At 42.3% G+C, this 16,152-nt stretch overlaps 1 protein-coding gene across 1 annotated transcript; it reads right to left on the minus strand.

The window, feature by feature from the left end:
* Nucleotides 1-5,394: 5,394 nt before the first annotated feature.
* Nucleotides 5,395-16,152, minus strand: FOXJ1 (forkhead box J1). Its single transcript, XM_044453911.1, has 2 exons — nt 15,631-16,152; nt 5,395-6,561 (listed from the first exon to the last, which is right to left on the minus strand). Exons 1-2 carry the CDS (start codon nt 16,150-16,152, stop codon nt 5,743-5,745), a joined length of 1,341 nt encoding a protein of 446 aa, XP_044309846.1. The 3' UTR covers nt 5,395-5,742.

Below are 16,152 nucleotides of genomic sequence, written 5' to 3' on the forward strand. Positions count from 1 at the left end.
AACAGTGGGTGGCCAATGTTAATGTGATTATCATTGCCTTCACTTTTTGCATTTCATTTCCTTCTGACCAAACCTGTGTGCGGGTGGGTGGTGGGGATGGGAGAGAGAGAGAGATAGTATACACATATCCACCCACACACACGCTCCTCAGGACAACACTCCAGGCATCTGATGAAGTGGGCTGCCTGCGCTGCGACAATGTGGTATCACAAGGCTCTTTGTTATTACGGCTTCTACTGGTATGGCTTTGCTCTGTACTTTGCACCAAAGGGAGCTGTGAATAGCGTTGCCTGCAGGCTGGATACTGAAGCAAGTTTTAAAAATGAGTCCAGACCCATAAAGTTCCATGTAAGGTAAATGCTTCAGAGACAATTGGCTCCAGAATTGCACATTATACCAAACCAGTCATTCGTGTATATGCAGTAGGTCTGGCATATTATAACTCAGTGGACTCCATGGGAACAATATATACTATGCCTAACCCTAACCCATCCATGTTATGTTTTCTGCTTTTACATACGTTGCCTTCAGCAATTCCTACAGAGCACAGCTATGAATGACAAAATGTTCTAAATATAGTAAAGGACTGGCAATGATAATTTTCATTTTTTATTTTTTAAAAAATAATGAACAGCTTTCCATAGAAAAGGTTAAATTGCACACACATTTTTTGCAGTTTTTCAGCATCAGTAGGAAACGAGCCCCCAACCAAGACATTAAAATGGAACAGGCATGGAAATATTAATTTAAGAAGAAAAACAAAACTCTGGTTTGATACCAGTAACTTTGTGACGGCTGTGAAAGCTGTGCAGGCTAGATCTCCAAGTCTGGAAGTACAGCCGGTTCTTGGGGCACTTTCCGAACTGAAGGCACATGTATTCTACAAATTTCAACCAGTATGAAACCATACTTGACTTGAACACTGCCCACTTCTGATATGTTTTACCCACTGTTGTGGACAGAACATAGCAAATATGTGACCCAAAAAGAAGAAACACTACCCACTGCAGCCTGGCAGCTCAGCAGCAGCTCTGGGTGTAGCTTGCAGTGGGAAATCCATGAATGAATAGCAGTAGAAGTATTCGGTGTGGAAGCAACTCACTTTCACCGTAGTGGTTCCGTAAAATTTCTTGTGATAGTGTTGTTTTGGGACTTAGTTGAAAAATCTTCATGACAGACTTCCTGACATTTATTGAAATCCAAACCCTAGAGTTCCTTGGGCAGGAGTTTTAACAAGTTTTTACCATTACACAGGCATGAAAGTGGTACTGGGGAGAACCGTTCAGAGAGAACTTCCACCTTCATTTCTATAGAAAATGAGTTTTGTTAGTTGATTGCTCCATATTGTTCCACTCATCTGCTCCAGAGGTCCAGATTTTATGTGTGTGTGTGTGTGTGTGTGTGTGTGTAGCATAATGTAGCTATCTAGCAATCCAGCCAGAAGGGTACTTGGGATTCCATTCTCTCACAGACTTGCCTTTTATGCACAGATGGGTAGTTGGTCCAACCCCTTGGACGTATTAATCTTTTGTATTGGAACTTCCACCTGCTGATTGTCCTGCAGATTTAGGGATATTGTCTAGAATTGGTGTTCCCTAGAATTGCATCCTGTTCCTGATGCTGCCTGTATGGACACTGAGACCAGAGTTTTAGCAAGAGTCAGTCCAGAAACTCAGACCAACTTCTGTGGGACTAAAATTGATCGGCAACCATTGAGAAGAGCTGAAACAAATTCAGAATTCTAAATTTACAAAACAAACATGAATTGAAGCACCTAATTGGGGAAAAAATCATATTAGAATGTGCAAGCAGTCTGGGGGTTTCCAAACTAAACTGAAATTAAATCAATGGCAAAACTGTCATTAATGTGAATGGTGAAGATTTTCAAGCATTTATGAATCTGAGCAAACATATTTAGGCTTTTCAGGTGTATATTTGAGCATCAAATCCTTTGGCATTTCTATTTTTGAGACTCCTAAATATAGCTTATAGAAATGTTAAAATTCCAAAATACTGAGCAAAACCAAGCCAAAACCCTCCAAGTGATTTTTCAATTATTTAGAAACTACTGTTTGCATTGAGAGAGAATTACAGCATAAATTTAACTTTTTCACTGAAATCAATCAGATTTCAAATAGCTGAACTGTGTATGGCTCATGCCCATAAAAAGGTGATTTGAATGAATTTAATATAATGTTCCCAATATTAAATGTGGCAAATTGTTTCTCATTTGTTTCATAACTGACACTGAACAAATGGTTAATTTTGCACATGAATTCCCATTCCACGTTTGTACTGAATTCTGTGCTATTCCATCCTTTAAAATAAAGGGGTTTCTTTTCCAGCAATTACCCAAACTATATTTTTAATCTTCTCAATAAACAAGCAAAAACAAAACAGAAAACAACAACCATGTATACATGATCAAGGCTTCTAATGTTGTTTCTAGTAACAACAAAACTTCTAGTTTTCCATGTTTTCATCTAAACACACTCCCTCCCCCCAACATCCCCCTTTCTAACTAACTGTAAAAGAACTATATCTCCTGCAACAAAGGATTGGTTAGAATGTCTAGTGCTCTATTGAATTCCAGGTGAGTTATTCTCCCCTTCCCTATTTTGCTTAAGCAATACAGGTGATTCCAAGATACTCCTGCACACTCCCACAACAAATCAGAGAGAGTTCTGAATCACTCGAAGCTCCAGGGGGCTCTGTTGATTTTTAATTGCCGTGTTTATACCAGTTGGCCCCAGATTGTTATGAAATATGAAAGCACTTTGTTTCCCATTACTGTGCTTTTTCAGTACTTAGATGTACTTCCAGCTCTGTGTGTACATATGTATGTGCGTAACCATATATTTTAATGCCCAAAGAATCATGGGTGGGCAGGTGGTAGCAATACGTTAAAGCTTTAGGGACCCAAGAGGGCTAAGGCATCATTCCATTTTAAGAATCTCATACTTGGTGGAGTGGAAAACACCATGCTTGGGGGAGGTTTATTTCATTTCCAGGAGGAGACCTAATCTTCTTGCAGATGCCTCAAAATTGTTGCTTGATAAATGACATGTCCTCCCCCCTCTCCAAATATGGGACTAGTCCAGAGCTTTCCAGAACTGCAGGTTAGAAGGACCCATATATCAGCCTCCAACAGCCTGGTAATCTCCAGATGTGTTGGCTGAGGATGATGGTGGTAGTAGTCTAGGACATCTGGATGCACCAGGTTTGGAAAGGCTTCCATATGCTCTTGCAGAACACATAAAATAATCTCAGCATTTGGATATGGTTCACAGGCAGCCTGTTGTTTCTGCCATTCTAGGCTGATAATATGCAGTCTGGGAGAAATACTGCATTTCCACCAGACACAATTTGCCACGTTTTGGATCATGTGCTTGGAAAATGTGGCAGATTTCCACAGCAGAAGTGCAGCCTGAAGAGAAGATGTGAATCAGATCCAAATGCACCTTTATTGCACGCACTGTTGTCCCTACCCTCAGACCATTTTGAAAGCCTTCTCTCTGTAAAATGACCTACTTGAGAACCATGGTATGAAGATGATTGTAAAACCTGGTGATTACTGAAAGTGCTATGAAATAGCAGTAGTTCCTTGTGACATCTCTCCTTGCAAATGAAGGTAAGTGCAGAGCGGTAGTGTTTGTGAGATAATGCAAAGAACTAAATTTGGATTATCTGTCCTTGGAGAAGGTAATTTATCCATGATGTGGATCATTCTTGGCATTGTGAACATGTGGCGTGTAGCACAAGATATTGCCATCTCTGAGGCAAATGCTAGCCCCTGGAAGTCTAGCACTTTCATTCAAATCATCTCATGGACATGCCTTTTTGACCTCACAAAGAAACTTGCCCAGATGTCTTTCCCAATTGCTTTGTATGCACATGGTTATATAGCTATAGATATATATCACAGACTGATCATCCTATTTACTATAAAGGAAAACAGTGTTTGGGCTTTCGAATTGAAGGCAAGCCACACTAGTCTGATTAAGTGCATGAAAACTTTACCATTTCAAAAGGCATAATGTAGCAGGTGCAGGTGCATCTTTAGGGAGATGCAGGAAAATAAAAAGGTATTTAAGTGTGTTTTATGAAAGTTCTATTAGTTGTTTCATCTGGTAGATGCAAATAGTACCTTTAAAAATACAACTCTTTACCGCTTCTTTAAAAAGGAAACATATACAAAATATCACACAATATTGTTCCAAGCAAAGCTACCATCTTTCCAGACAGAACTTCCATGACTATTGTGAATTTGCACATTTTACTTTATTTAGATGCATGCAAATTGACTATAGGCTCTGGCCTAAGAATACTTAGTTGGGTGGCAACCTCAGTTTTAGGAGTAAAACAGAATAATAAGGCAGAGTGAAGCTTTAAATTTTTTTTGTTGGTTGGTTTATCATTTTCAGTTTGGTCTCTAGTTCTCCATTTAAGTCCAGAGCCACAGGATAGCATGCACATGTTTAAATTAGGCCAACACTAACTTGCCAGTGGCTGGAGACTTGCATGTAAGAAGGCATTGACCAAAGCAGAGAAATGTTTTAGCAGTCCCCACGTTGTCCGACCAAAGAAGAAGAAAATAGAGTCCTTCATAATTGATCAGCTGATTTTTCAACTGATTTGTTAGTCTTTCATGTGATCACACAGATTCCTTTATAACTTCTGGTTAGAAAAGAGTGCAGAGCTTTATTAGTAATCTGCATCTTAAAAAGATCTGCCTGCCATGACTTCATGTTAAGAATTGATAGTCAAGACTGCAAAACTGTAAAGAGTCTGAGATATAAAAATAAGTGAGAAGGACCATCAAGAGAATATCTGGTCCCCATTTATGGATTTTTTTTTCCTTTAAAAAATCCTCTACTGGCAGGAATTCCCACTTGCATATTTCATTACATTTCCTTCTGTATAACAAGCACTTGATACACTTCAATCTTAATTAACATTATTACAAACAATCCTCATCCCTCATACTCTACTGATTGTGCACTGTAGCTAAAATATAGGTTTCATTATAGATATATAGATATATAATAGGCTCTATTTTAAAAGCCTGAAAGATCTTGAATTGTCGATTCATTTCAGATTATACAGATCTCAGCATCTAAACTAGTCCTAGTGCAGACAGGTGGTTGCAACTCCTAAAATACCAGTGGGAATTATATTTGCCTACTACTTAATTCTCCCATGTTTTAGCTAGACATTTTCCCTGGGTAGAAACAGTACAAACACTCTCACACGAGAGAGAGAGAGAGAGAGAGAGAGAGAGAGAGAGAGAGAGAGAGAGAGAACAAATGGACCAAAGAAAGAAGAGGAAATTACAGATGATCCAGCATGTTCCTAATCATCAGAAAAGGCTAGCTCTTCCATCTTACTCAAATGTCCTCTCCTCCCTGACATGGAAGATAGGCCTTTCTCAATTCCATCCACCCACAAATTAGAAAAATCCATATTTCTTTGAAAGCACACAAACGTAAGTATTATTATTATTTGTTGTCTTTTGGGGGCAAAGTTCCCCATATGTGTTACATTCAGATACATTCAACCAAATTCTCCAGATCATTCTCCCCCTGCCACTTCTGTGATCCACTTGGTCCCAATTCAAAAGATGTTTCATTTGCTTGAGGATTCTTCTGTTTGTAAAGTCCTGCAGCACTGAAGAATATCATGTTCATACAGCTGGACAATCTGGGATGATCTTGAACTTTCCTGCCAGGGAACTTCCTCTCATTAAAGACACCCAGCATTGCTCCAGTCATTCATTTCCGTCTGCAAAGAAGGGTCGCTGAGTTCAAAGAGTGGATCCATGTTGACAGAACTTGAGAGGTAATCATTTCTCCCTTCATCCCAGGGATGCTGAAGGAAAGATGTGGCAATAAAGGTTTCATCAAAGTCCAAGCTGTTCTGGTTAGATTCTGTTAAGATGTAATCCTGCCCAGCTGGGCACCACTCCTGTGGGCAATCAATATGTCTTCCATGCACAGTCAAGTCTACATCTCGAGTTATGGGGCTAAGAGGAGGAGTGATCTCCAGATCCTCAAAGGTGGAGAAGTCACCATTTAAGGTGGTGTCGAAGATGGCCTCCCAGTCGAAGTTCCCTTTCAGAGACCCAAGCTCTGTCTGTTCCTCCTGAATAAGCATAGGGGAGCTGGCAGGGCGGGTTATCTTGTTCATCCGCTTCGGCAGCGGCTGCTTGCGCTTATGGCTCAGTTTCCCATCTGCTGGGTTCCAGTTCTGGTCGCTGGTGACTTCTTCAAACTCTTTGAGCAGCTGCTGGGACTCCATGCTGATTTTCAGGATGCCGCTGCTCTTCCAAGAGCTCACTGCCTGGTGAGCAGACGAACTAGAGCTGACATCCTGTTGGATTCTTCCGGTGAAAGCTGGATGGATCTGAACAGGAGGCATCCTGCGTTTCTTGAAGGCTCCGTTCATCAGCCTGTCTGCATACTGAGGATCAATCTTCCAGAAGCCACCTTTTCCTGGCTCATCCTTCTCTCGTGGCACCTTGATAAAGCATTTGTTCAAGGACAGGTTGTGCCTAATAGAGTTCTGAAATCAATGTTTTTGAAAAACACAGCTCAGTGCAAGTAACTTAGAGAAACAACCCCACCTTGCAATACATACAGTGTGAATGCAGATGAACTGGCCATATGGAATTATGAAGGTCTTACTAGAAAGAAGTAAGGCTGAAGAATTTTGCAAGGGTGACATCAAAACGCATTAAATATGAAATAGAATTATCTCTCAGAACACTCCATAACCAGAGTATGATGACTAAAGGCAAACAAATGGTCACCTTCATTCCGTAAGGCAGCCTACCCCAATTTGGTACCCTCCAGATATGCTGGACTATGCTGATTGGGGATGGTGGGTGTTGTAGTCCAACTGCTCTGGATTAGAGATGACTGCTGTGTACCTATAAAATGTGAATTCCTATCCTATCACCCATCATGGTCTTTACAGTCAAACAAGATGAGTGCACTACATACATTCAAGACTGGCGTTCCTGCTGGCTGCCCGCAGGTATGGACTTCTCTGAACCAGAGTATTTCCTGGAAGAGCTTTCATTCGCTCTGGCTTAGATGGCACACTGGCAAGGGGGAGGGAGAGCCATGGGGATGGTATTCTGCTGGCTTGTGTCTGCTTCATGGGTAACATAATTACATAGATTTATTTTCATAGTTTGGCTCTTTTGAAATGTTACAATTTGCCTTGGGCTTTTAGAAAGAGAGGGGTGGAAATTCTCACCATCCCTCTATATGACAAGTTTATACCAGTATCCTATTATATATTCTGGCTCTTGAATTGCAGCTCTCTGAGCAGGTCTCTATGATAATATGCTCAGTATTCTTGCAAAACTACAATTCCATTTGTGTTGTCAAGGAAGACTAGACATCCAAATCCGTTTCTAATGCAGACTTGATATAAATAATAATATATAAAATTTGAGGCAAAAGTTCTTGCTCTCTCTGTTTTTCTAATCCATGCTCATTTCATTTACATGGGCATGTCTACCCTATCCTGCCACCATCCTTGTGACACTCCCTCAGCCAAACTCAGGCAGTATGTCTTGGAAGCAACAGAACCGAAATGTGGCTGCAGACAAAGAAGAAATGCAAGCCCATATATGCAGGAGGACCATGAGGTTTGCAGATGTAAACAGAGTAACAGGGAGTCCTATGGCTAAGGAGGCAGGATAAAAACCCAGTAAATAAATAACTTTTAACCAGCAAACTGAGAGGGTAGAAAGGCCAAAAACAGACCAGTGGAAACTACCAAATATGCCCAGTGGATATGGAACATGGAGTGTCAGTTGGAAACGAAAATTGGATGGTGCATGGAATGGGATATCCTGCAAGAGAGTATGGCTGGTTGGCTGGCATCCGGATAGGAGTGTTCCTGCTGAAAAGGGAGGTTATGCAACAGCATTTTGGTTGTAGATCCCATGTGTTCACTCATCTGGCCAGGGCGACTTCTTTTATATTTTATATTTTTATTTATTTTATATTGTTAATTTTAATTTTATATTGTTATTTTTGTATGTTATTGTATTTTATTGTGTTTGTAAGCCGCCCTGAGGCTTTGGCAAGGGGCAGCATAGAAATGTTCCAATAATAATAATAATAATAATAATAATAATAATAATAATAATAATAATAAATCTGGGAAGTGAATATGTCTGATGCAGTTTAGTGGTGGCACTTGGAGAAATATTGATGGTGAAAAAGAAAGTACAAGGAGAATACTGATGCAGAAATTTGTGAACTTTTCAGAGGAAAAAAATGAAACAATTCCATAAAGCATAGCTTCCTTTGCAGCTTATGGTGAAAGTGGAGACTAGTAGCAGTTTTTAGGACGTCTGTCACCTCATGCTGCCCTGCATCATAGCTTAAAGGAAAGGTAGAAGTTTGTATTGTGGTAAGCTCTGGTTCATGAAGAGTGACTACAGTGGATCCCGCTTTAATACAAGAAGAAGCTAAAGTAGATGCCCTGAGTGTAACTCAAAATATGATTCTACTTTAGCGAGTCATCCACTAGGAATGGCTCCTTTTAGGCTGAAAGACTGCATGCTACATCTGAATCCAATCTGATTGTATTGTGATGAAAGAGCCATGTGGTAATGGCTCAAAGGAAGAACCAAAGTGACCCATGCATGGCATCAAGGGAAACAAAATCTAGAAAGTACTTAATGAAAAAGAAACCTATAAACAACCATTTTGTTATTAAGCAGGGTTTCCCCATATGGTAGAATACCTTGGTTTTCACACTGCAATCTTTCTGTTTTTTGTTTTATAACCTCTGTAGTAGTAAGTGCTTCAGAAGTGGCCATGTTGAATACTGTCAAAAACCCAACAGGGATTTTTGATATGTGAAAGAAGCCATCTTCACATGCTGAGATGCTTCCCTTTGATCCATCTCCAGTGTGGTGACTCCAGATGTGCTGGACTACCCATAATTTTCAACCTGTGTGTCCAACACACCTGGAGGGCATCATGTGGGGGAAACTTGTCTTGCTGCATTACAGCCTTCGGCAGATTCATATGTTCTTGCCCATCCTGTCAGTAGACAGATGCTGACACAGTCCATGTGCCTGCATCTGAAAACAGAAGCTTTCGGCATCTCAAGCTCAGTGGGGACAGGCTGAACTTCTAGTAAGCCCTTTGGCCAAGGGACTGACATTTCCACATTTACAGGTGTAGACACTGCCTATTCATAAAGTCTGGGATCAGGGTGGACTACTGAAAATACCATTTTTCATTTTAAATATCATTTTATACTTTATCACTTTGTAGAAAACAGAGTCTTTAAGGGCAGGAAGGAGAGATTCAAGCACATGTCTGTATTTTCCCCTAGCCTGGGGAGAAATAAACTCCAGATCTCCCTGTCTTTTTGTTGATGGTCCCTTTCCATCTTCAGTGATCAAAAGAGAATCAGCTTCTATTTTATTTTAGATAGAAGCATTCACAGCAACATCCACAATGTGGCATGGAAAAGAAAGCCTTCTCACCTCTTCAAAATCAGGAACAATTAAAAAAACACACCTTTCAGTGCTTCAGAGACCAAAAAGAGATGCCAAGCATCTTAGAACATTCCCTTGAAAAAAACATCTATGCCAGCCAGAGAACTAACATTGTGCCTACACTTCAAGGGTTGTTGCAGAAACAAGAACTACCATAGTATGCAGTGGTGCTAAGTATAGCAGCAAAACCCAGTAGCAATAACGGCTTCATCTGGCACAGACCGGGAGGGAACACTGCACAAACATCACTCACTCTGCATAGCTGTTGGCCCTCATGGGTTATATTTCACACGCATGTGCACGTGTGCACGCACGCACGCACATGCACTTGTGGATCATCCCTGGGTTCAGCTGGACTGTGGATGAAATCATCCTCTGAATCATCGGAAGAGAAAATACATATATACTAGCTCGGGGAACAACAACAAAGAGCAAGACTGAAAGAAGGGACATTTTCTGTTCCCATAGAGCTATTCTGAAAAAGAATGAATGTGTGTCTAGAGTGATGTGCACAATCAGAAAGGAAACTTCGTTATTGGGTAAATAACACCCTCGTATAGAACACAAAGCCAGGAGGGTGTTAAGAGATTGGATATGGTGGAGGATTGTGTGAGGGGTATTTTTTTTTAATGTTGCCTAGATATCTTTATGCTTATTCATCCATAATCCGTATTGCCAAAGAGCAAAAGCAAGGATTGAATGCCTGGAGGGCTAAATAAAAAAACCCTCTAGGCTCAAACTCCCTGGGCATCTTGGCTAGCTTCCAAAGCACACAGCTCCCACAGGAATCTCTCTCCATCTCCTCCCTGATTATGGGTGGCATGACATTTTGACTCTGTGTCTGCACTTACAGGAACTGGGGTTGGCGAGGCGGGTGAGAACATGGCCATAGCTGGGGAGAAGGGAACAAGAAAGAAAAGGAGAGAGATTCCTGCAAATCTGCTGGTCACAGATGAGTCAGAATTTACTGTTTAATGAAATTTTACAAGGGTCAGAGAATACTCCCCTCCCCTGTCTTAGAGTCAGTTTAAATCTGTTGGACTGCTCTACAGTTGATTATTACCCAGCTAGTTAGCATATTTATCATTTTTCCCTGCACTGATCAATTGCACCGCCTGTGTCAGAGAGAGGCCCTAAATACTGTTAAAATAAAAGGAAAAGGGGAAGAAGGAAAATGTCCTCTAATTGCTAGAGGAGTTTGTACACATAGAAACAAAAGCCAGCCTTTTAAATTTCTGTTTGTTAATTTAAGGAAAAATAAAGTTTGGGTCCAGATTTACCTTGGATCAGCTGTGCTTTCTAGCAGCGCGTTTCCCCACCCTCGTGCCAATGCTACCCAGAGAGTCAGGAGACGCTGAATGGGGAAAGCTGTGGTGCGGAGGGACCCCCAAAGACCAGGGGGAGCAGCCTTTCCTCACAGAAGGCCCTTTCCTCTCACAGAAGGCTGATTCTGGATCCAGCCCATAGTGGCACAGCTCTATAGGAAACCAAATGGGTTTAAACATTTGATGGTGAAGTCCGGACTTGGTATCAGAAGCTGCTTAATACCTGGCTGCAGTTGCCTAGGTGCAAAAGCCAGATCTAAAGTGTTGGATTTGGATTCTGAAATATCTTGTAAGCAACATTACTGGCCAAGAGAAAGGAAGGTTAATTCCCAGGGAGGGGTGGTGGTGGAATGATGACCCCTGTGTCAGTGGGACTTCTTATTGGTTTTATTCAGAGCTGTCCAGGAGCTGTCCATGATGCTCCATGATGGTGAACTTCTTTGGAGGTGTTGTTCAGCAATATGGATTGCTGTTGTAAAGCTCAAAATAAGAGCTGCAACAGATAAGCAGCTGCATTGAAATAGGAGTGGTTGGCCTCTCCCATGAATTCTTGTAATACATTTGAGTATGCTGAAAATGCTTTTTCAGAGTGAAATCCTTGGAACACCCAAGTCTCTCATAGCTTCCTTTTTTCTCTTTCTTTCCTATCCTTCTCCCCTTTCTCTCTTCTCTCACTTTATGTTGAAAGGTTATGGAGAATTAAATCTGTTTCAAACAATATCCTTATGTTATTAGCACAAAAATTAACAAGCCACAAAACCTGGCAAGTATGAATGGAAAGGGGACAGAGGAATAGAAATGGAATGAATATATGTTAAATGTTGCTTGAACCATGTAATTGTATAAAATGGCTCTTGGGAAGATATTCCAGATTTCCCACCATACAGATCCATGATTTCCCAGATTATATTGCAGTCGCTTTCCTACAAGCATTTGAAAAACCAAATCATTTGACTCCAATTCCTCTGATCAGGACTTTTACCCAGTCTTTTACCTTTAGTATTCAGATGAATACAGCATTTGCCCAATCGGATGTCACAGGACAGGGGATAGTAACTGGTCACCCTCAAGATTTTGTTAGAAACTCTGTTAGAGTGTTTCCCAGCTGTGTCACTGCTACTTACCATCCAGACCTTTGTCATCATTTAACGAATCACCACCCTTCCACCACTAGCCAGCAGGAATATGAGAGAGACTTCCGCAGCCTGATGGCAGAGTTAAGCACTTCTCCCTACTACAGCATGGGGAGAACCGTGACATTCAGACCAGCTGCAGTAGCATTCTCAGGGCAAGGGTAACATGAGCCCTGACCCTGGGCAGTCTATCCTCCCTCTCTCTCTCATGGACAAGATCACCTTGCCTCAGCCAGCATGTCAGAGACCTGGCTGAGGGCAAGGTCTGTCAGGAAAATTGGGCACAAGCGCGGCGGGTTGTGCTGGCAGCTTGACAGGCAACCAAATGTCAGTCATAATTTATACCAACATATCCAGCCATGCAGACCTAATGGACAGACCCACTAACCACTTAGGAGACGGGAAAACGGCTTTGTTTCAACAAAAAGACAATGTGGGAAACAGTATCTCAGTGCTCTCCTTAGAATGAAATTGAAGAAACACTAATGATGCCATTGGCAAATGTGCCTCTGCATTGTTGGAACATAGTTTTCCTTTGACTGAGGTGAATTTCAGGACCAGATGGTGCTTGAGCTTAAGAAGAAAGGCCCAGTGTATAGGACAAGGTGGGCAACTTGATGCTTTGGCTGACATCTCCCATGATCCACTGGCTATGCTGGCTAGGGCTGATAGGAGTAGCCAGAAGTTGCCTAACCACTGGATTACAGTATGTCACCTGCCTAGACATTTCTATATCCCCCAGGGTTGAGTTGTACCTGTTTGCAGCTGAGCAGTGAAGATCTTGTAATGATATTTTTACATGCGGCTTCTAGGCCAATGTCTGAGGGCTACAAGTTGCCCACCCATCATGAGATCATACTGGGTGCTTGGAGTATGCTGATTTTCACATCTACCATATCATTACTGTACAGATATGGAAGACATAATACTGTCGGTGGAGATGAGCAAACACAAATTTACTGTGACTATTTGCACAACTCAGAAGTCTACCATGGTGTTGGGAATGAGAAAGACGACTGCTTTGGGTATTCATTCGCAAGGACTGCCAGCTGGACATCAGAACAAATGGAATGTGAAGCAGAACTGGGGGAGGGGGGGAGCCTGAGAATGTGGATCAGTCTGAGACTCTGAGATTAAAGAAGTGGAGATGCTTAGCTGGCTCAAGGCTGAACTTCCCAGGTGGGAAGGCAGCCTCTGGGAAAAACCAAGATGTACAGCTGGTGGGAGGTAGCTAAGAGCATGGGAGGCATAAACCAGATGCTCTTGACCCCATGATGTGGCATCACCAGAGGAGGGTGGCCCAGTTACAGAATCAGCATGCAGAGAGGAGGCGTGCTCATTTTCAGAAGGCCCAGGCATGCTCCGAAGGAGAGCTGCAGGAGGTGGATACTAGATTGGGTTCAACAAACTGCTCTGTGCATGTTCAGAGATTAATTCTGGGTGCTTTGTGGTCGATCAAGAAAGCTTTGCAAGGAAAAAAAAGGGTCTTTGGCATTTGAATGTGAAAAGGAGAAACCCCGGTTTACAGCACATGGGTTATTTAATAGAGGACATGTGCAGACACCATTCTGAATATGCAACCCCTGCTTGGGATTGTCATATCATGTGAGCTCTTGCATAAGCCATGGTCCTGGTTCACACCGTCAGCTTGTTTAAACCAAGGTGAGCTACAGCATGTACAAGTACATGCTAGTCAGCATGTCATATTCAGATCCTGACCAGGGATTGTTGCATCCAAACTTAGCCATCATGGGTTATGCAAGGGTTAAAGAACCATTGCATAACCCACACCTGCTGGCAATCACAGGCTCTGCAGCTCATTTGAACTGGGTTATTATCTCGTCAGAGCCATTTGAAGCTAATGAGGTACATGTATGCTGCTACAGTAACAGTCCAAATCCATTATAAAGACATGGTGAACATCTTTCCTTGGGTTTCCCCAAAAGCAACATCTACTGCTTTTCCCCTATCCAGGCTTTTACTTGTTCAGTCTTACAAACTCACTTCACCAGGGGTTTCTTGTCATGACAGTTGCCAGCCCTCATGAATTTCAGTAAAGGCTGTGAGTTCACTAACTCTCTTTGAGGGAACTGAAGAGTTGTAGTATTCCCATATTTTTACCATTTGTAGCCACTGAATACCCCCAGTTCTACTCTTAGACATTCCTCTCTCCTCCCTAGCAGCATTTTCACCTATCTATTGCTCCTTCCTTTGCAAGCTTCTCCATCTTCAGTCTTGTGAAGCATCCAGTGGCATGGACAAGGCATGCTCATTTCTTTGGCTCCTGTGGGAAGAATGAACTAAACCAGCCAGCACCTTCCCCATCGAGTTTTGGAAAGAAGGAATTTTCCCCTTAAGTAAGATGTTCTTTTTATACCTCTCAAGTCTCCCCTGATCTCTCTCTCTCCTGCTCCCCACCCCCATAGTGTGTGAAGCAATTACTTATTTGTGGGGGGGGGCACAAGATTCACTTGGGGTGTATTCAGAATTGAATTTGTACACAGCAGGTATCCTAAGAGTATTTCTTGTGGCTTTGTTTTTATTCCTTATAATAGCTAGAGATATATAATTCATACTTCTAAGAAATAATCATGTTACCCAAAATCTAGGATGGGGGAGTTGACTGCCCCTGCCTCTCTCCATGGCTCCCCCTGCCTCTCAGCCTTGCAGTTCTTTGGGTCTGGCAGAATTAGCAGCCTTAGGCATCCAGAATAAGACTGATGAAGACCAAGGACTGAACCCTGTCCAATGTTTTAAGTATGGGATCAGTCGCAGTCCAGCCCACTATCTTTCTTCATCCCATCTTTATTTCTTATCCTTCCACCTGGTTCCTTCTCTCTTACTCCTCACTTTCCCCTCTTTTGGTTTCTTCACTTTGACACATATTTTATTCCAGAACATCCTTGCAACCCCCTTTTCCCATGGTTACTGAAGTTAAAGAAAAGGGAAACCATTTCCTCAACCATCCTCATCCATTTGTCTTGCAAAGGACATATAATAGATAGTTGCTATCTTTAAAAGGAGAAAAGTCCTGTTTACATTGTCCTCCCTTCTCATTTACAGCAGCCTCTGTGTACTACTAAGTGCTTACTCCAGGCAAAACACTTTGATAGGAAACATACCAAGCAACAGTAATTGCGCCCTGGGGAGAAGGAAGCAGAAAAGGGAGCTACAGAACCAATTCTAGGAACACTTGGTTGCTTTCTAATGTCATCAGAGGGTTACCAGGAGGTCTGTTCCTCTTCTTTCAGCAGAGAGGGCTACAACCTGATGGAAGGTGATCCAGGAAGCAGCATGGTAGTCCCTTGGTTAGGAAGGAAGGGATGGGTTTGCCACTCTATCATAACCTTTCAGGGGGTCTGGACAGGAAGCATATTTCTCCTTGGTTCAGCACCTTTGGTAAAAGCCTACTTCCCTCTAAGTAATAAACATTAGGAGGTTTAAAAACACTATGAAATTGTTACACATAGCAATAATAAGCTGCTAAGGCACCTAAGGTGGTGGTCTTGATTCCCAGGGGAGATTCAGCAGAACACTGGGGAACAGCAAGTGTGCTAAAAACCACCCACATGGTTGGGTAGCCCCACACCCAAGGCAGAGGCCCAAATGCTAAGGGACATGGACTGTCCTGGCTACCTACCTGCCATGTGGGGTCAGCATGCCGGAAATAACAGAAATTATCGGTAATCCATTTATAGATGTCTGAGAGGGTGATTTTGGTTTTCTTGCTTGCTTCCATTGCCATGCAGATAAGTGTGGCATAGGAATAAGGGGGCTTCACATGGGGATTGGTCTTGTAATCTATATCTTCCAGAGGCTGGCCTTGCAGATGTGCAGTCCTGGATGTGGAAGAGGAGATTGGCTTGCCAGGGGTATGGGGCATTCCCATGCAAGCTGGATCACCAGCTAGTGGGGAACATGGGGCAGCAGAGCCAGGGATTTTATGATAGCCGTGAGGGTCTGTGCTGCATGGGGAAGAGGATGACTTGCCCATGTTGGCGTTGATGATAGAGAATTCTTGAAGCCACTGTAGGCTGGTCAAGCTGTCGTCGAGGTTGCCTGAATCCCCCATGTTGCTTTCCTGATTTTTCTCTTCCTCCAACTGCACGTTCAGCCAGCTGTCAGTCATATTGGGGTTAGTCAAAACAGGCAGGTCCAACAT

This window comes from Varanus komodoensis, unplaced genomic scaffold, assembly GCF_004798865.1.
Source record: "Varanus komodoensis strain SLA01 unplaced genomic scaffold, ASM479886v1 scaffold7_1, whole genome shotgun sequence".
In the NCBI taxonomy this organism is placed as follows: Eukaryota; Metazoa; Chordata; class Lepidosauria; order Squamata; family Varanidae; genus Varanus; species Varanus komodoensis.

Bases quoted from the DNA above. Each gene is read 5' to 3' on its own strand.
- FOXJ1 (XM_044453911.1), bottom strand. From the start codon at position 16,152: ATGTTGGACCTGCCTGTTTTGACTAACCCCAATATGACTGACAGCTGG. The intron at 6,562-15,630 runs GTAGGTAGCCAG...CATTGATTTCAG, and splicing joins ATGCTGACCCCACATGGCAG to AACTCTATTAGGCACAACCT.